At 38.8% G+C, this 22,279-nt stretch overlaps 1 protein-coding gene across 1 annotated transcript in view; it reads left to right on the top strand.

Annotated features, from left to right (window-relative positions):
* SLC25A21 (solute carrier family 25 member 21) overlaps positions 1-22,279 on the top strand; it is a 384,144-nt gene that overhangs the window by 221,717 nt on the left and 140,148 nt on the right. The window contains exon 4 of the mRNA XM_023731445.1: positions 4,568-4,651. Within this exon, the coding sequence (XP_023587213.1) occupies positions 4,568-4,651 (84 nt within the window). The remainder of the gene's footprint in view (positions 1-4,567; positions 4,652-22,279) is intronic.

Below are 22,279 nucleotides of genomic sequence, written 5' to 3' on the forward strand. Positions count from 1 at the left end.
CTACTCACCAAGGTAGAATGTAGAACATTGTCTTTATAAACTGTGTTATGCCAATTGAGCTAGATGTTCCTCGAGACCATGGTCCCCACAGCCTTCCGCCCAGCAATTCAGTCCCTCAGGGAGTTTGGAAGTGTCTATGGAGCTTCCATGACCTTTCCTTGTTATGTATACTACTGTTTAATGAGAAACTATTTGTTCTGTAAACCTTCACCTGAAGTTCAATTAAAAAAAAAAATAATAATAATGGCTGGTAGGTTTTAACTGCCAACATTTGGTTAACAGCCAAGCACTTAACCACGGCACCACCAGGGCTTCTATATCTATATCCTGAAGCCTCCACTCCCCAGAATGGACCCCATCAGTATTTTTTAAGAATAAAAGAAGATGATAGATGTAAAATTACCTTGGAAATAAAGACATTTCGTAAATCCAGGATTTAGGAATTTTCAAACAACCTCATCCTAAGGCTTTTAAGGCAGCAAAGCAATTTTATGTCTGTGGACATATCTTTCTCATGGACGTAAGTTGAGAAGTGCTGAGAGAAGCTGAACACCTAAAGTGGCGTTTCTAACTATGCTAAGAATCGACAACAGACTAGTTTAAAATTTAGTATCACTGACTGAACATGGCAGTTAAGACAGAGAGAAATGCTATAGTCATGGTTCTTGACCAGTTTAGATGAAAACATTTTAGTGAGTGAGAACATTCTTTGGCTTTAAAAAATATGCTCTTGCATTTGTTTGTGAACTTTGAGAAGCCCTTTTTTGCCCTGATGGTTACCACAGTAACTGGCTTAATATTTATGGTGTGGTGAATCCTAGGGCCTGTTCCCCACCATCTTTTAAGTGTGTATGGTACCGTGTTGATGGGCACTGCTGCAGACTGGATTGCTGACTCCTGTGCATTGTAGAATGGGGTTTAAAGCACACTCGTCCCCTTATGTTTGATTTTGACCAAATGTTAGGTACTGAATATTCCTTGAATCTTACTCCATTGTCCACTTTGCCAGTTTGGCAGCAAGTTCTCATTCTAATAAAAGAAGTTACTCAGATGGAGATTCCAGATGTGTCTAAGCTGCTTTTATTAGGACAATGGAAAGCTCCAACCTTTTCTTCTAAATACAATCAAGAGTAGTGTAGCTTTGCCTTTGTAATTTTACAAAGAGTTGTATTACGTAACTAGAAAATTGTCTCCCTGAGCATAGAGAGAATTCATTAGCACAAAATGCAGCTTGGATAACACTGAGGTAAAGCTTCAGTCCAAGAGAGAAACCTTTTAAGTTGCTGAGATGTAGTGGAGGGGAAGAAGGAAATTGCTATTTTACATGATTGACCAAAATGCACTATAATTATATCAACTTGAAACAGATTCCTTAGAAGAACTGATAACTCTGTGATCAGAATAAGGCATGTGTAGTGGAACTAAATACCGCATGTACTTTCTCTGCAATGTGCTGACATGCTATATGTGAGATGCACAGCAGAAAAGGAAACTGTACTTGTCTTAGCTTGTTAATAGGACCTCCATCTCCTTTAGCATACTAACAATGGTGGGGAGGCTTTACTGAAGAATTATTTGCCATGCCTACTCATCCTTTTGCATTGCTCATGCAACTCAACTTGAGGATTCTCCTCAGGTCATGTTATTGTGATGTTGCCGTGCATGTTTGTAATTAACACAGCATCACTCATCAGGCAGTCAGCTTCCTCAATGGAGTAACCCTTGAGGATTGCACTGACTGTTTGTTGCCTATTCTAAAATGGGTGAGTAAAGTTCAGTCACAGATATTTAGCCCAAAGGTACCCTTTCCTTATTTCCCCTCTTCCTTCCAATGTCTCTACAAATACTATTTTCTGTTGGCCCCATTCCACCCATACTCACAATGATATTAATGTTTAGTTAATGCCAGTAAAATGCACTGGCTGATATCTGAAAGCCCAAAACACTCTTCCTAATCTTTATTCCTTGTGTATGGTAATCATATCTTTGTACATCTCCTTCACCTAACTGTAAGTTTCTAAAGGGCAGGGTTATGTCTTATTTATTTTGGTAAACCACCCCTCTCCCAAAATAGTGGAGTACCTAATACGTAGTAAGTGCTCAAGAACTTTTATCAACTGAATGAATAATGGATTGGAAATATTTCTTTGGATTCTGAAATAACTGCAGCTAGTGAGTGAAGTGCCTGGACTTCCAATAGCCAAGTTAGATAACTAGTTATGATTGAAATAACTTCACTCATCTTTACAGAAGCTGACCGAAGACCCACTTTAGTATTACCTGAGAAGCGCACAGATAATGTAGACAAAGCTAATGCCTCTAACTCTGGCAATTAAAGAATTGGAATTATAGATTATCTAAGCATTATGATGCACTTTCTTTGGTCCATCTTCTGACTCTTTCACAGTCCCTTCTAGGACTGGAGTCACACAGCTGTGAGATGGGCAAGCAGAGTTGGCTGAGTGCTCTAAGGAGGAGCAGAAAGAGGTCAAATCCTCTATATTGGGCCTTGACTTTATCTCATAAGCACCCTGCTCTAACCAGCTCCGGTCTCCATCAACCCCAAGCGACTGAGTGAGCGCTGTGACATCTGACTTGAAGGAAATGTGGGACAGACTGCTACAGTGGAAGATCTTTTTCCCTCACTTCTTTTGGCCCATTAGAACGGACAGCTTTCCTTCACTGGCCTTTGTTTCTATCATTTTCCCACCTGGAATGCTTCCTCCTCATTATTCTTTTGCCTCTCTGAATCCCATGAGGACCAGCTCAAATCCTGTCTCTTCCTGAAACCCTTCCTGACCCTCCGTAGAAAGCGGTAATTGCCCCACCCCCACCCCCGATGAACACCTGGGCAACTCAGTGCTGATGCTACTTGACATTTTGGATATTTTTTCCTATATACTAATTATTTTTTCTCATATTTCTGTCTCGTGCTCTTGAGAGTGAGATAATGCCCCGGGTTTTTGTAAAACCTTAGCATTTTATATCATATGACAAATATAAAAAAGAAAACTTGGTGATTGAGGAGAAAAGCATCTATCTAGAAAGGAATTTGACGTAGGTAAATGAATGGAATAAAAGATTATTACAAACATTATGTGAAAAATCCATGAGCATGTAGTACTTTTATAATATATAAAATTATTTAAAATAATTTTCTTAAAAGGATAGTTAAAGAAGAGTCTTTGATTTTTCCACTAGGCGTAAGAAAGTGTTTCATAACCAGCAGTGAATATAGGTTATAGATATGAAAATGCAAAGGGATGGATATTTATATTTGAACTAGAACCAAAGTCATATTTTGGAAATTGTTCTCTATGTTCCAAAGTTATTTGTTGTATAAATTTTTCTATAATTCTCCCATGGTGGTGTTTTGTGTTCAGTGTTAAGTCATTTGTATCCAAAGTACCAAGTTATATCATCCAAATGCTATAGTCCAGAAATATTCAAGCATGGTGAATCTACATGATCATCAAATCTTGTTCTAGGTCCCAGACAGGAAGAGCCCCTTACTGAGTTTTTCAGGCTAGTAGTTATACTCACACCAGATGCACCTCTGTATCCAGAACAGGAATTGTGCCAGTTTAAATGAGCTAGCTAAAAGTCTTCTTATAGGCTCTATGCAGTTCAAATTTAGGCGATATAGTTCTTGTCCAGAAACTAACCTTCAAAAACTGAGAATGCCAGTATCGGTGTTTGTCAAACAAAACCATTATGAAGGTGAATATGTATAATATTTTAAACTTTGCCAATAGTAGGTATAGACTTGTAGAATATTATTTGCAAGGCAATACAAAATAAAAAGTTAAGACCCTCATACTGGAAACTTCTGCATTTGAAGGCTAGAGTTCTGAGATGCGTGATCATATTCAAACAGAAGGAAAAAAAATTAGTGTTCTAAAATGGGATATCTTTTATTGAGCACTAACTATATGCAAAGCACTGTACTTCTGAGAAGATTAAGGTAGCCTGAACTACCTATAATGACCAATCCTGTTTCATCATGAAGTGGTGAGAATAAACTGTATAGTAATGTGACCCCCAACTCTTGCTCCAAGAACAGGCTCCTGTCTGCCAGAATGAATTCCAAATTCACAATCAGAATCAAAGTTAGGTTGTATTAGCTGCTCTGTATTTTTAACCTTTGTATTAAATTACCATCAAGCAACACTAATTAAGATAAGAAATGGAGCTACTTATTTGTTTCATATGCATCTTCAGAATTCTGAATTATACATTAAAACAATCTATGACATCTGTGTAAGCTTTCCACAAAAGAAAAGAAGTATAAATGCCTCAGGGTGCTTCTGCCTAGCTAAGAAACAGATGAAAAAAATTCTGTAGTTTCTATTAAAATACAGAGAAATATCAGAATTTTAAAAGCTACAAAATTAAGGTAAAGATTATATAAGGCAAATAAATCAATAAAAATTATAACAAAGACCAGAATATTTTAGATTTATCTGAAAAAGCTGAGTTTCCTAAGGCTTTGAAAAATGAGAAAAACTATTTGGCAAAATCCTTAACTTGTCTTTTTGTTTGTTTGTTTGATTGATTTTGTTTCTAGATTCCAGATTCAGAGAGGCACAACTGATCCAAACCATTACAAAAGCTTAGGAGACAGTTTTCGAGTGATTAGCCGAACAGAAGGGTATGTATGCTTCTTTATACGTAGACTCTGTGTGGATATAGGAGTGTGGGTGTGTGCATACAAAATTATTCTTAGACTGATGAAGACTTGGTAACTTTTTTTATTTTTGTCAATAAAGTTAATCGCATTTCCTCACAAAGGTTTTCTACTTACCATGTTTTCTCATTTTGAATGGTTTATTTTTCTAGTTTTATCAGGGAAGAGAACATTTGCAAAGGTACCTCGCTGCTTTGTTGTGTTTTATACGATTGAAAACTGAATATATGCACAATGGAAACTATCACAAAAGGATATTAGTAATAAGTTTAATGACTAGAGAACAACTTCTGATTTATGGCATGAAGGCTTTGTAAAGTTCTTATAACTGGAGCTATCTAAACTCAACAGTTCTTTATTTTGATACTTAAATATAATGCTCAAGTGCTTTCCTTTTTTATGCTGTGGTTTATGAATATGAGACTAAAACAGATCTGTGTCAAACATTAATGGGTCAACTCTATTATCCTAATTATATATTAGATGAGCAGATAAATGTACTATTTTGGTTACATAAACTAAAATTGTCTTTGATATGTAGATTCAGTTAAAGACTCTATCTAGCATAATTTTCCAAAGAATATTATTAGATTTGTTTTTGAAAGTTCTTTTCATAAGAGGATTGGTTGAAAATAATAATTATACAAAAGCAATAACAGTAATAATAATAATACCAAAAAAAACCAAACCCTTTGCCATCGAGTCAATGCTGACTCATATAGGATGGCTATGAATAATAACTAGTATATATTTAGCCTCTACTACGTACAAGGAATTTTCCTTACAACTCTGTGAGGTAGATTCTATTAGGATCCATTCCAATTGGATGGATGGAAAAACCAAGACTCAGAGAAGTTAAGCAATTTTCCCAAGTTCACATAACTGTTAAGTAGTAGAGCTTGGACTCAAGTCTAGGTCTGTTTGATTCCAAAATTCATGCTCTTAACTACTGTAATTCACTACCTCTCTAGACAGTTAATAGCCCAGGTCTTAACCACTGCACCACCAGGGCTCTGTTATACACAACAGAGCAATAAATATTCTGTTCCGGCTTCACATCCTCCGCCATGACTAAACTGGGAAGAAGCAGTTACAAGCCCTGGTTTCTAGCCATGGACTTACAGGATCAAATGAGACGCACATTTTAAATTATAGATATTGCCAAACTACCTTCCAAAAAGTATGTACCAATTTTATACCCTTAGTATTTGAGAAGTCCCACTTCCCCACACTCTCTCAAACACTGACATTATCAGTCATTATTTGATACGATCTGTTGCTCATGCATCTCCTGTTTACGGTCTGATAAAACCAAATCAAACCTGCCTTTGAGTCGATTCCAACTCATAGCAACCCTATAGGACAGAGTAGAAAGAACTGCCCCATAGGGCTTCCAAGGAATGGCTGGTGGATTCGAACTGCTGACCTTTTGGTTAGCAACTGAGCTCTTAACCACTGCACCACCAGGGCTCCAGAATGACCATACATGAGCAATAAAACTTTTGATTGTATTCCTTTGATTGTTACTGGAATTGAGCATACTTTTATATTATTAGCTATCATTCTTTCATGAATTGCCTATTTGTGCCCTTTGCACATTTCTATTAGGTTATGTAGGAGCTCAGTATATATTATAGGTACTAATCTTCTGATAAAAGGAACCTGGTGGCGCAATGGTTAAGAGCTTGGCTGCTAATGGGAAGGTAGGCAGTTCTAACCCACCAGTGCGCCAAGGGAGAAGAGAGCTGGTGATATGCTCCCATAAAGATTTACCCATTGCCATCAAGCCAATTCCCACTCATAGCGACCCTAGACTCTAGAGGACAGAGTAGAACTGCCGCACAGGGTTTCCAAGGAGCGCCTGGTGGATTCGAACTGCTGACCTTTTGGTTAGCAGCCAGCACCTAACCACTTCACCACCAGGGCTCCCCATAAAGATTATAGCCTAGGCAACTCTATGGGACAGTTCTACTTTGTGCTATAAGGTTGCTATGAGTCAGAATTGACTTGACAGCACGCAGCAACAACAAATCTTTTGACAGTTATGTAGATTGCAAATATTTTTCCCAGCTTGTCATTTGTCTTACAACTATAAAGTCTTACACCTTTCACAAGTTTGTAATTCTTTTTAAGACTGTGATTTTATATGATCATATCTATCCTTGATGTCACGTTTTTAAAAAATTCCCTAACCTCAAGATTATGGACATTTTCTTCTGGTATTTTTTTATACTTAAATCTTTAATCCAGCTAAGATTTTTTTCTGTGGTATATGGGAAGGAGCCCAGTGGTGCAGTGGTTAAGTGCTGGGCTGCTAATGGAAAGGTCAGTGGTTCGAACCCCTCAGCAGCTCCATGGGAGAAATATGTGGCAGTCTGCTTCCATAAAGACTACAGCCTTAGAAACCCTATGGGGCAGTTCAGCTCCATCCTATAGGGTCATTAAGAGTCAGAATCAACTTGACAGCAACGGGTTTGGTTTTGATTGGTGGTATATGGGAATTAAATCTGATTTTCAAATAGTCAATTGTCCAAACACCACTTGTTGAAAAATCCATCCTTTACCCACTGTCATGGATTGAATTTTATCCCCCCAAAATATGTGTCAACTTGGCTAGGCTATGATTTCCAGTATTGTGTGGTTGTCCTCAATTTTGTGATCTGATTATCCTCCATTTTGTGATGTGTTGTAAATCCTAGCCTCTATGCTTGTGGTTATAGTCCCATTTGGGAGTGAGCTGTCAGTTAAATTAAGGAGGCAAGATTAGGTCATAAGGATTAGGGTGGGATGCAACACCCTTACTCAGGTCACAGCCCTGATATGATGTAAGGGCAGTTTCCCTGGGGTGTGGCCTGCATCACCTTTTAACTTACAAGAGAAAAAAGTAGAGAGAAACAAGCAGAGAAAGATGGAACTCCTACTACCAAGAAAGAAGAGCTGGTAGAAGAACGTGTCCTTCTTTGGACCCAGGGTCCCTGGGCTGAAAACCTCCTAGACCCAGGGGAAGATTGATGCCAAGACACACGGAGATCTCCTAGGAATGCCAGGCCCACAGATCTTGAAAGGAGACAAAGACCTTCCCCCAGAGCCAACAGAGAGAGAAAGCCTTCCCCTAGAGCTGGCACCCTGATTTCAGACTTCTAGGCACCTAAACTGTGAGAGAATAAATTTTTACCTGTTAAAGCCATCTGCTTGTGGTATTTCTGTTATGGCAGTGCTAGATAACTAAGACACCTAGTAATTTGAAATGCTACCTTTTTCATATATTAAACTTTCACATATATGTAATTAAGATTTTCTATTATATTTCTCCATTTTCTATTCTGTTTCATTAATTTAATCTAGCTCTATTCCAGTATTACACTGTTTTAATTATTACATCTTTAAAGTATTTTGGAAATATTTAAACTATGCCCTGGAATATAAAGTCCAAAGTCCTTATCATGGTGTATAGGTGTGTCCCTGGTGTGGCCCTCCTTTTTTCTCTAGGCTCATGTCCCATTTACAGACATGCTCTAGGAGTAGCAAACGGTTTGCAGTTCTCTGGTCTCTCACACTCTCATGGTTTTCACATGTTATTCCCTATTCCTGGAGGACCCAGCTCCCTATTCCATTCAAGACACTACCCCTCTTCACTGAAGGATGAGCTCAAGTTTCACTCTTCCTGACTGTCTTTTCTCTACCACATGCTGGCTGAAATACACACACACATACACACACGCGCGCACGCGCACGCGATGTGCCACCCTGATTTATTATGTCTGGCACTGAGTAGAGACATTCAGTAAGCATACGCTGAACAAATGAATGAAAGTCATCACGCCAACATCATAATTATACCAAATGAATCAAGGATGATAATTCTTGGTGTAGATCACTCCTTTCATGTTATAGTAATGATAATGATCTAGATGCCTCACGAAATATTCTGAGGTCACCTGGTGACAGGAGATGATCAAGTTCTTCTTGCTGTTACTCTGGCAATGTAGTACCTAAGCATCTCACATTTATAATATACCTGCTTTTATGACAAGTAGAATCAAAATCATGTTCATTTCACCCAAAATATATATAAAGTTATAGAAATCATAGCACATTATATAGTCAATAAAAGCATGCCTTTCCCGTAATACAGTAATGTCAGCGTTGCTGAGTTCTGTAAAGCTGTAACAGATATCTCTACATTGGGTTGTGGGAGTTCCTTAGCCAGGCTCTTCATTTCATGTGTGTTTTAGGAAGAAGTTGATGTTTCTGCTTTGATATCAAATAATATAACAAACATGCAGTATGTGTGGTCCTTGCAGAGTAAAATTGGCTTTTTCCTCAACTGCATGTGTAATTGCTTCTAGAGCAAATCGACGTTCTTTCTGGACATGTTGTTAGCTAGAAGCTAGAGGTATCTAGTCTCAGAGATGAAAATATTTGTAAAAATACAAAAGAAAAAGCTGCCTGTTATTTTTAATGCAGAGCAGGAGCATTTCACGGCCTTAGGTTAAACAGAAAAAAAAAGGAAAAGAAAAAAATAATAATAAAAACCTTTGAACACATCCAGTATGTTAAATATTTTTTCCTGGTAAAAACAATTCATTCTGATTTTGTTATTTTCTTTTTAGAGTACATTCTGCTTTTAAAAATGTTTTTCTAACCCAGGCGTACAGGCCAGATTGATCTGTGGCCTGCAAGAAGGATCAATTTGACTATTAGCATAATTAGAATACATCACTCCTGGCTTTTCCTATCTCCTCCAGGTTTTAAATACTAGTCCTTTTCTAGTGTTAATTTAAAGAAATTTATATTTGTGAATATACTTATAATCTGCACACATCTCCCATTTCCCCACTCTAAGAAAGTGAAGTCGTACCCTGACCAGTCTTAAAGATGCAATTTCCCACCTATTTGTCCAGAAGTCACATGCTTCTCGAGATAATAGCTCAAACCCAAAACCCGTTACCGCTGAGTCCATTCCAACTCCTAGTGATTCTATAGGACAGAGTAGAACTGTCCCATAGGGTTTCCAAGGCTGTAAATCTTTCCAAAAGCAGACTGCCAAATCATTCTCCCTCAAAGTTGCTAGTAGATTTAAACCGACGACCTTTAGGTTAGCAGCTGAGCGCTTAACCACTGTGCCACCAAGGTTCCTTGTAATAGCTCAATTACATGAGTCCACATCCCTTTACTGCTTATAAGATTCTTAGTGTTCTTGAAAGCATAGATGCTCTGTACTTTTATTAAAGATGGTTTTTCAACCCAGGTTTACCAAGGTGAGATTAATTTAAGTTTAAAAAAAAAATGGTCTTCCAAATTCTGAGGAAGGATTTCTATCATGATGGAATTATCATATTTAGTTAGCTTTTACCAAGGAGGCCGTCATCGTTTTCTCTAACGGAGAAGGAAGAACTCACAGGGAAGAAAGGTAGAAAAGGCATTTGTCACTGTTGAGGGTATCTCCACTGTCATCATGACGCTTCATCTTTCTCTGGTTTGACAGAAACTAACTAACTAATAGGTCCATCTGCTGTGATACAGTGAGCCCAGAAAACATAAAGATACTGCCTAGTTGGTTAGTGCCTTTAAAACTGATAAAGTTTATAAAACCACCTGGTAAACAGCAGCTGGACTCTACTTACACGTGTTCATGCATCACTCCACGCTTCCCTTTGCCTCAAAGTCTTTAATGAAAGTTTTTCTAGTCTTTTTTGTATTTGTCATTCCTTTAAAGAGAGTGATTGTAGATGTTCACAGATGAGTGATGGGTTATAAATTATGCTAATGTAGAAAGGGACCGTCCCCTCTGCTCCTCCCTCACCCTTCCTTCTCTGGAAGTGTTCTAGTGGCCATTCTTCCTGAAATAGAGGAAAAAAGGAGCTAAACAGAGTGGCATGGTTAAAGAAAGATGTGAAACTAACATTCGTTTTCTGCAGTGTGCCAGGTACTATACTAAGGACGTTTTCAACACAGCACTGTGAAGTAGGCCTCATTATGTCCTTGTTTTGTATGAGGTAGCTCAAGGTCGGAAAAGTTAAGTAACTTGCCCAAGGTCATACAGGTGTTAGTGGCATATCATGATCTTTCCATTATACTATATCGCCTCTCACTGAAAACCAAACTTTATTATTTATTGAATGGAAAGTCTACAATGTGGAAATAGTGGCTGTAAACCCCTAATTTTTAAATGTCTCTTCAAAAACCTTTGCTATTCCTAGCCTCAAATCATACAGCTATTTAAAGCCACTTTTATCTCTCCCTGCAAGTAAAGTATGAAAGTTCTGAGAGACTGGTATATGTTCAGTCAAGCAAATCTTAGCGATTCTGAGGCAGCACCCCAGCCTCTGACAACTCAAGACTCGATTTAATCCAGTCACACCCCCATCTCTTGCAGATAGTGCCGTATCTCTGCTAAGTTCATGGTTTTCAGTCAATCTACTCTCTTCCTGTATGTTTCTTAGTGCTCTTATGAGAAAAAATTTGGGGCTTTGGTTTGCCCAAGGCAAATAACTAGGAAACAACTAGGCCAGATTAAACTTAGTTTCAAATGAGAAACATGTTGATTGCTGGTGCCTTCAGAAATATGGTATTCTTCAGAAAGTATTGCTGTAGAAAATATGTGGTTGCGTTTGGGGGGCATTTGAACTGTGTTTTGTTTCACGATTTGTTTTCTGTAACCACTGATGCTGCCCCAAGTATCATCTTACAATCAGACCACTTGGTGATTATAATATTTTCTAGTTAAATGACATTTAAGGCCTCGTTTTATGAGCTCCAGCATAATTGGCTAATTTGGTAAACTCCAGATGTGTGAGATAATGTGCCACTCGTTTAAGTGCCTTTCAGACGGCATAAATGGCATGGCCCCGGGAGGTATAATCACTCCCTCTTGTTTTCATTAAGAAGGGGAATGAGTGGCTTGTGACACAGACAAAGGAAATGGGACGTCTACAACCCTAAATCAACAACAACTTGGTAAGAGTTGGACATTTTCTTTTCACAGGTGGACTCGCTCTAAGATCTTTGGCTGAATTTGGTGTCTTAATAAGTCTACTTTTTAAAAACTGATTTTCTTAATCTAACATGGCTAGGTAATTTTAAAGCACCCTCTGAAAATACGAAGTCCTGCACCTATAGAAAGCCCCCTGAATAGACTAGCGTGTGGAAACCGTCTCACCCTCACGTGGAAGTGGGAGGTAGTCTTGGGTTTGAAGAGGCAATGGCGGAGCTAACTCTTGCCATGACCGAGAATTGTAGTTATTTGAGCAGTCAGCATTCTCACCACCTAAACCAAGTTCCAACTTCACAAGGCCCAGTAGTTGCTACTGCTTTTTCTCTCTTCTCTCAACCTCCCTTCCTCATCCAACAGAAACCAACTCACCTGCCCGTCATAGGCAGGCAGGATTAGGGTGAGTGGTTCTTGGCATCATTGTCCCCTGGATCCTGGGGCTGATGCCTCTTGTCTGACTATAGATACAGTGGCTCTCACAGACAGCTGAGTTATGGGTCACTGGGTACTTGCTACCATTTAACCAACACAGGTCTTCACTCAGATGAATAATTACAGACTGTATCCGGACCCCAGTGCAGGTAATCTGTAATACACATCAATTGTTTGTAGGTCATTGGGTGCTGACTGGGTTTGCAAGTCTGGTTTACCCAAGTGAATGCATTTTCTGATGGGTGCCATATGTGTACTGTGACATCTATGATGAATTTCCTGGTACCTTGATTGCCTAATATCTATTTTCTCATACATTCCTTTTCTCCTTTCCTTTTTGTTTTATCAAAGAGGCCCTTCCTAGTACGCAGCAGACCTCCCTTGAGTGCTCCCTTGTTTTTGTGTGGTGCTGATGAGGAAAGCAGAAAGTCCCAGCTGTTCTTGCTCCTCTACTACAGGGTTTGACCCTGGCCTATCTAGGCTTTATTAGTGATGCCGCAACAAAAAAAGAGGGTAAGAAAAAAAAAAGAACAAGTTAGAGTTTGGAGAATAAACTATAGCAAATTTAGCTGGCAAGTCTTATGAGGGATGGTTCCAGGTCCAGAATATGACCTGGAGTTAAAAACTAAAAGGGAAGAACACACTCAGCATTTCTTGAGCTGAAAGAACTGAAGAAAAAGGATTTAAGCCTCGAGTTACAATATTGAAAGATTCTACAGGGAAAATATTAAACGATGCAGGAAGCATCAAAGGAAGATGGAAGGAATATACAGAGTCACTATACCAAAAAGAATTAGTTGACATTCAACCATTTCAAGAGGTAGCATATGATCAGGAATTGATGGTACTGAAGGAAGAGGTCCAAGCTGCACTGAAGGCACTGGCAAAAAACAAGGCTCCAGGAATTGATGAAATACCAACCGAGATGTTTCAACAAATGGATGCGGTGCTGGAAGTGCTCACTCATCTATGCCAAGAAATTTGGAGGACAGCTACCTGGCCAACTGACTGGATGAGAATGATATTTATGCCTATGCCAAAGGAAGGTCATCCAAATGAATGCAGAAATTATCAAACAATACCGTTAATATCACATACAAGTAAAATTTTGCTGAAGAGCATTCAAAAGTGGCTACAGCAGTACGTTGACAGGGAACTGCCAGAAATTCAAGCTGGATTCAGAAGAGGACGTGGAACCAGGGCTATCATTGCTGAAGTCAGATGGATCCTGGCTGAAAGCAGAGAATACCAGAAAGATGTTTACCTGCGTTTTATTGACTATGCAAAGGCATTCAACTGTGTGGATCATAACATGTTATGGGTAACATTGTGAAGAATGAGAATTCCAGAACACTTAATTGTACACATGAAGAAACTGTACATAGACCAATAGGCAGTCGTTCGAACAGAACAAGGGGATACTTTGTGGTTTAAAGTCAGGAAAGCTGTGCATCAGGGTTGTATCCTTTCACCATACTTATTCAATCTGTATGCTGAACAAATAATCTGAGAAGCTGGACTAGATGAAGAGGAATGGGACATCAGGATTGGAGGAAGACTCATTAACAACCTGCATTATGCAAATGACACAACCTTGCTTGCTGAAAGTGAAGAAGACTTGAAGCACTTACTGATGAAGATCAAAGAATACAGCCTTCAGTATGGATTACACCTCAACATAACTGAAGTTGTCAAGGATTCCATTTTACTTGGATGCACAGTCAACACCCAGGGAAGCAGCAGTCAAGAAATCAAATGACGCACTGCATTGGGCAAATTTGCTGCAAAAGACCTCTTTAAAGTGTTGAAAAGCAAAGATGTCACCTTGAAGACTAAGGTGCGCCTGACCCAAGCCATGGTATTTTCATTTGCCTTATATGCATGCAAAAGCACGACAATGAATAAGGGAGACTGAAGAAGGATGGACAACTTTGAATTATGGTGTTGGCAAAGAATATTGAATATACCATGGACTGCAAAAAGAAGGAACAAATCTGTCTTGGAAGAAGCACAACCAGAATGCTCCTTAGAAGCAAGGATGGCGAGACTGCATCTCACATAATCTGGATATGTTATCAGGAGGAATCAGTCCCTGGAGAAGGACATCATTCTTGGTAAATTAGAGGGTCATCGACAAAAAGGAAGACCTTCAACAAGATGGATTGACACAGTGGTTGCAACAATGGGCTCAAGCATAACAATGATGATGAGAATGGGTCACTATGAGTCAGAACTGATTTGACAGCACCTAACAACAACAGGCTGAAGCCATTTTCTTCTTCCAAGTCTTCTGTTTCGGAAAGGGAGAGGAGGTGATTTCAGTTCAGGAATGTGCATTCTATCATTGCTCTTGAATGATCTGTGTACCTTTTAAAAATGGTTTATGTGTATTACAAAGAGTTGCTGGGTGGCCCAAACAGTTACATGCTCCACTACTAGCTGAAAGGTTGGCAGTTGGAACCCACCTATTGGTACCTCAGAAGACAGACCTGGCGATCTACTTCCAAAAAGTCCTGGCGTTGAAAACCCTATAGAGCGGTTGTACTCTGCATACATGCGGTTGCCATGAATCAGAATCAACTTGGCAGCAACTAACGAAACAACGGTATATTACACTTTTGTAAATTCTCATTAAATCAAAAGTATGTAATCTCTTTTCACAGAAAGCTTATAGTATATTGCTAAGACCTTTAAACTTAGATTATTGAGCAATTGAAGGTTGAAAATGAAAGAATGAATGGTAAGGAGAAAATAGTAAGGAGAAAAAGAAGACTAGACAGTGGCTTATTTCAGTATTTAAAAAAAAAAGGAAGTTGAACCATTGATATATTATCTAGCATTTATATTTTGCCAAATTATTTTATACCACTGCAAAGTCGAATAACTGTTGATTTAAGCCATATTGGTCTGTAAAGTAGAACAGGCTCTCCCCCGTCTTCACAATCAGGGGGTAGATGATGAATTTTCAGAGTGCTCAGATAGCAGTATCCTAGTGCTTCCATGTCCCAGAGTTCTATTTCCTTTTCTGCCCACAGAGTGACCTTTAAAATGGTTTCAGCTCCTAGATTTTCCTCCTGTCATCACCACAGACTGCTAGCTGACAGTCACACTCCGACTCCCTCAGCCTCTCACTAGCAACGCTTTCCGACTTACTGACTGGCCTTTGGCAAGGATTTAACTGTTGCCAAAGAATAAGTAAAAACGTTTGCATGATGTCAGCCCGTCAGCAAGGCCTGATTAAGAGACCAAACACAGCCTCTCAGTGCATGGTGCTGACAAGAAGGAAAGGAGGACTGCTTGTCTGGGTGGGAGTAGTTGTCTTTCTGGAAGGTTGGTGTTCTCAATTCAGAGCTTGAGCAAATATTCCCCATGTTTTTTATACAGTGTTAATGAGGGGAGGGATGGGAATTCCATATACAGTGGAAGATGTCCTGTTCGATATATTTCCAGGTCCTTAGTTTAACTTTTTCTGGGTTTCTGGTGGAATAGAAGCACATAATCACTTTGGGAAAAAAAAATACATGCCTTTGCCAAAAGCAAAATCCTTTTTCTAGTAATTGTTAAACCAAACATTTTCAGATGATAATGGGGAAAAAATCCTAAAAACACTCTTCTACCTTTGCCTGTTTCTCTTACTGTAGAAAATAACTGAGATATGGTTTGATATAGGCAAAATTAAAGGAGTTATTTTATCTCCATCATTGACTTCACCTAGTGTCTCTGATTCTGTAGAACTAAATTGTTCAATATAGTATCTTTATGATAGAAAGTCTTCTATTCCTGACCATATGCAAAGTTGATCTCATTTTATTTCCCATGGGGGCAAAAAGGTCACACAGACTTTTAATATTCTAGAACACAGTTAAGAAGTTATAAGCATTGGCAAGATACACACATACACACATGTACATACATGCATTTAAACTCTAGTGGGATTGCCTATCCTTTAGATTACTACATTTGTCTTTGTAAATCCCGTGCAACAGATGCCATGTAAGCATCCATAAGTGCAAGTTCCTGCTCATGAATTTGGTTATTCACCCAATTACAATATTCTCATCACCTGTCCATGCATTTTCTGGCTAGTCTCATGGCTTAACTTTACCTTTCCTCCAGGTCTCTCACGTGGTTTGAAACTGGAGGGAAGGAGAAGATTCAGACACTATTGTTATAACAGTGATTATATTCAAAGCCACTGTTACGTTTTGGCCCTTTACTGTTTGTGAAATGTATTTCCTTACTTGATGCTGACAAGAGCCCTGACAGGTACAGAGGTGGGGAGTATGATCTCTAGTTTTCTAGTCAAGAAACTGATAAGCTATATTAAGAAACTTTCTCAGGGTCCCACAGCTCATATCTGTTGGCACCTGGATTCATCTCAGGTCTTCTGCATCATGTATCATGCTCCTACTCTGTCAATAACTTAATGGCGGTATTAGTAATAACAGAAGCAACACCTCAGATTTATCCCAGTCCTACTACAAGTTCAAAGCATTGTCACGTACTTCGTCTCACTTTATAGCGTCTAGGGGAGGCAGGGAAGAGATGATATGATTGGTTACATTCTGCATACAAGAAAACTTCAAACTAGACAATAGATAAGTGGTAACTTTGGTAAAGGGTAAGACAATACACAATACTGAGGAAGTCAGCACAACTTGACCAAGGCAAGGTCATGGAAGCTTCATAGACACATCCCAGATTCTCTGAGGGACTGAATTACTGGGCTGAGGGCTGGGGACCATGGTCTCAGGAGACATCTGGCTCAATTGACATAACATATTTTGTAAAGAAAATGTTCTACAGCCTACTTTGGTGAGTAACATCTGGGGTCTTAAAAGCTTGTAAGCAGCCATCTAAGATACTCCACTCGTCCCAACCGGTCTGGAGCAAGGAAGAATGAAGAAAACCAAAGACACAAGGGAAAGATTAGTCCAAAGGACTAATGAACCACAACTACCACAGCCTCCACCAGACTGAGTCCAACACAACTAGATGGTGCCCAACTACCACCACCGACTGCTCTGACAGGGATCACAATAGAGGGTTCCAGACAGAGCTGGAAAAAAGTGTAGAACAAAATTCAAACTCACAAAAAAAAGACCAGACTTACTGGTCTGACAGAGACTGGAGAAACCCTGAGAGTATGGCCCCCGGATACCCTTTTAACTCAGTACTGAAGTCACTCCTGAGGTTCACCCTTCAGCCAAAGATTCGACAGGCCCATAAAACAAGTAAAACAAATAATACACATAGCTCAACCATGTATACAACACTAAATGGGCACTCTAGCCCAAGGGCAAGGTTGAGAAGACGAATGGAAGCGGGGAACCCAAGGTCTAGAAGGGGAGAGTGCTGACACATTGTGGGGTTGGCAATGGATGTCACAAAACAATATATATTAATTGCTTAATGAGAAACCAATTTGCTGTATAAACTTTCATCTAACACACTATAAAAAAGAAGAAGAGGAAAGAAAACTTCAACAGAAAGGAGTTTAGTGAGATGTTCAGAATTTAAGATTGGATTCTGAGATCTGTACTTGAAGAATTCAAAGCTTTAAAAAGCAAAAAATAGTCTCTTGGGCAAATGGAATTGGACTACAAATGTATTCTGAAGTATGACTTCCAGAGAAGTCACTGGATGAAGTTTGAGGTTAAGACTCACTGCATGAACTTAACTCAGTTATTTGTCCTGCTAGTATGTACCTAACTCCATTGGAATATTGGGTAATAAATAACCAGAAGAACCTCACAAAATACTAGATAAAGCATTTAATCAAAGTTCCTTGGGTAAAGATGTCAGATGGGGATGAAAATTATCATATGATTTTAATATATGTTGAAATATGTGGTTGCCAAAACCTAAAGCAGATGCCAGCCATATGCAGTGGCCTTGTTCCCATGCTGATGAACACTGTGTTCATAATTCTCCTCGTCTGGCCACAGAGAACTCACAGGAAAACAAGCACTGGGTACCAGGAAATCTAATGTTGCCACAGTCCCAGTGTTAATGAAAAAATGAGATAAAGTATGAGATAAGCTTTGGAAACCCTTAAAGAGAGGTTGTAAGTTTGTGTTAGATGAATGAGTTCTTTAATTTCTTTAAGATGCATGTGAGGCCACTGGGTAAGATAAGGTTTGAAAGAGTCACACCAGATATGGAGGGGCACAAATTAAATAGCGTTGTTTTTGTGTATTGTATTAGTTACATATTTCTGTGTAACAACTTTCCCCAAAATGTAGTGGCTTAAAAGAACAACCTTTTATTATCAAACAATTTCTGAGGGTCAGGAACCTAGGCATGGCTTAGTAAGAAACCTCTGGCTCAAGATGTCTCATGAGGTTGCAGTCAAACTCTCAGCTGGGCCTGAGGTCTTATTTAAAGGCTGGAGGATTCACTTCCAAGCTCACTCATGTGGTCATTGGCAGGATTCAGTTCCTCCTGGGTTATTCAGTTCCTCCTTAGTTATTGGACTAAGGGCCTCAGTTCCTTACTGGCTGTTGGTCAGAGACCTCCCTCAGTTCCTTGGCATATGTGCCTCTCTGTATGGCAGCTCACCTCTGTTCAAGTGAACAAGTGAGAGACCAAGAGAACAAGAAGAGTGAGAAAGGGCATCCAAGATGGAAGCTACAGTTTTTTTATATCCTAATCTAGAAAGTGATGTCTCATCACGTCTGCCGTATTCTCTTCATTGGAAGAGAGACAATAAGTCCAGCCCACACTCAAGGCTAGGAGGGGGTGAGGAGGGGAGAGAATTGATACTGGCATGAATACTAGAAGGTGGGGAACATTGCAGGCCCTTCTGGACCAATTATAACTCCTACAACAATTTTTCTGTGATTTTGCTCATGCATGTTCATCAGCCAAGAATGCCCTTTTTTCCCTTTATCCAGCTATGGAAATTCTGGTCATCCGTAAATGCCTAGCTAATATGCTGCCTTCTCTTTGATGCCTTCTCTCATCATCCAAAGTGGAAATTATTTCCTTCATCTATTCTTTTATAGCACTTTGTTTCTCTATGACAGCATTTATCTTTGGAGTCCAACAGACCTGGATTAGAATTCCATTTGTAAGTTTTGGGACCTTGGGAAAATTACTTAATCTCATTATACGGCAGTGTTTTCATTTGTAATGTGGCGATAGTAATAGTACTTACTTTACTGGGTTGCTAGCACTCAGTACAATATGTGCTAGATAAATATGCACACAGTTATTTTTATCTAGTTCTGTTGTCAGTATCGTATCTTGTAGCTAGTTATTTGTAACTATTTACAATTGTTACATACATTTAAATAGTTAATGTATGGAATAGTTAAATGTATGGAACTCGTGAAATCATCTTTGGGGCTTTTATGATATATAACACAGTTCTTTGTATAATAATCACTCCATAGATGTTGGCTGAATTTAATTAAATAATTGCTGGTTTAATATACTTCGCTATCCTGGCCACATTAATATATAAAATAAGTATAGTCAAATCAAAACAAATGCCAACAAAAATGTATGACTCCTATGGTATTAAGACCAAGACTCTAAGGGTGATAAATTGTCTCTATCTCCAGAAGAGTAACATCTTTGTAACAATCTAAAGAAGACAATAGAATATTTTTAAGGGCCATTCAGGTGTTAAAGGTGGGGGTTGGATTTTGGCATATAGTTTTTAAATTCAGAGGGTTCATCTTTGGCAGATAATTGTGGGTGGTACTGGGGAGTCTAAATAGAAAAACTGGTGAGATTGTTGAAGAGCCAGGTGAAGGGCAAACTATCTACTTCCATTGCTTAGAATGTGTTATGTCTTCACTACTGTTCTTCTTACAACAACACTTCCTGTCTGGAGTTTAATTAACAGAGGGACCAAAAACAGTATATACAAAAACCAAGCATTTCTGGTTAACTAAAATATTAAGCAAAGTAAAAGCTAAAGAACATTTAAAATGCAATTAGAGGTAAATCAAGAGTTAAAATTTTAAAAGACAGTATTAAAAGATTTTTGGTTCCATCCACAGCAGAGTTGCTTGCATCAGAACAATACTCCTACTGAAAACATGGGACAAAAATACACAAAACCACTGTTTGAAGGCACTATAGAGCCACCCAAGCAGGAACTACAAAACCTTAGGGAAGGAAGCCCACCTCAATTGGCTCTACATTCACCCCAGATTTTCCCCTAAAGGCCAGATTTGCTAAATCATGTGGGAAAGTTTGAGATTGGGGGTGGGTACCAAGTATTGAGCCAAGGAGAGGAGTTAGAGGTTAGAGTTCAGGCTGCCAAATGGCTGTGACTTAAGGAACAAAAATCCCATAGAAGAAGAAAATTTCAGAGAAGTGAGCCCAAAGATCAATGTGCAGTTTCCCCTTGAGGCATTTGTTAATTCCTGAACTGCATGTGAGCAGGAAGAAACTCCTAGAAACGCAACAGAAAATAGTAGTTGAGAAGCTAAAGAGATGAGCAGAAATTTCAGCAGCCCCATGATGCCGAGGAGACAGAGATTGGGGTTCAAACCCAGTCAAGTGGAAGAATTCTGGTGAGTACCCCAGGTCTACTCTCAAGGGTAAGGACTCTGCCCTAGAGAAAAGGACAAAACTTAAATGCATTATCCGTAAGGAAGCCTAAAATCAAATCCTCAGCAGGATAACGGTGATCTGCTATACTCCATCTGCTTTCTAAGAGAAAACATGTTCCTCTATTAGGAATCATCCAAAGCTCTTCCATTTTTTGTGCACAATATAATGCATTTAATTAAAAAAATTGCAGGGTCTTAGGAAATGAAGAATCAAATGACCAAACATCAAGAGAAATAGTGACAATAAGTGTTTCAAATTTTGGAATTACTAGACAGGGACTTTTTTTAAAAAGCTATAATAAATACGTTCAAGAAAGCAGAAGAAAAGATGGAGAATTTCACTAGAGACCTAAAATCTGTGAAAAATAAAAAATAAAAAACAGACTCAAGTGGAAATCCTGAAATAGGAATACAATAGATGGGTTTTTAACCCATACCATACATCATCAGCAATTAACTTGTTAATCATTTTGTAAGTTCTTGAATAGCAGGGACCATGTTTTATCCTACTAGTGTGCAGAACACATAGTAGGTAATAAATATTGTAATTAGTTGATTGAATCATTACAGGAATAATAATAATACAGATATTTTGGTGAGAGAAACCATAAAATCAAAAACAAAAAAAAAAATAATTTTAAGCAACCCAAACAATAATAACTTACCCTGTGCCAGGCACTCTGCTAATGCTTTACATGCATTAACTCACTTAGTTCTCACAACAACACTATGGGGCAGGAACCATCATTCTTCCCCTTTTATTTTTGAGTCAACCAAGGTCAAAAGTTTATGTGACTTGTCCAATGTCTCATGAACAATCAACCAGTTGCTGCTGAATGGATTCCAGCTCATATCTACCCCATGTGTTTCAGAGTAGAACTGTGCTCCACAGGGTTTTCGATGGCTGATTTTTCAGAAGTCGATCACCTGGCCTTTCTTCCAAGGCCCCTCTGAGAGGACTCAAACTGCCAGCCTTTCAGTTAGTTGCTGAGCAGGTTAACCATGCACCGTGCAGGAAGTCCTCCAGGGTCTCATAGGTTGTAGGTATCTGACCTGGCATTTGAACCCAGGTGATCTGGCTCTAGGTCTTTACTTCAACGTTAGTTTTTTGTTTTTGTTTTTAATGGACTTAAAAAAAATAAAAACATAAAGTGTTCTGCTTTGGCTGAGTGGCTAGTTGCAAATTTTAGAAAATAAGTCAAAAATTGGGAAACTAAATTGCTTGGTGGTATTTGCTAGAGCCCTAAATTCTTCTTATAACATGACCTTTAGGTTGTTTTCAGATGCTCATTCAGGACAAAAGGTATCACTTAGTATCTTTTGGCATGGGCTCTGTTACGCATGTTTGACACATAAGAAATATCACTGTGCTGAACAGAGTATCCCATCTTTTTCCTTAAACTACAGATTGCTCAAGGCCACAAGACACAAACCATGAGTTTAAAGTTGACACTCTCAATTTCCTCCTTTCATGTTTGTGGATCTCATTTTCAGGATGCTGACATTTTGCCTTTTCTACATCCCTGTCTTCCCTCCTTCCTCTACCTCATCATCTGTCTTAAATGTTTAATCTTTTTGCTACACCTCCAGAGTGTG

This window comes from Trichechus manatus, unplaced genomic scaffold, assembly GCF_000243295.1.
Source record: "Trichechus manatus latirostris isolate Lorelei unplaced genomic scaffold, TriManLat1.0 scaffold00043, whole genome shotgun sequence".
NCBI classification, from domain to species: domain Eukaryota; kingdom Metazoa; phylum Chordata; class Mammalia; order Sirenia; family Trichechidae; genus Trichechus; species Trichechus manatus.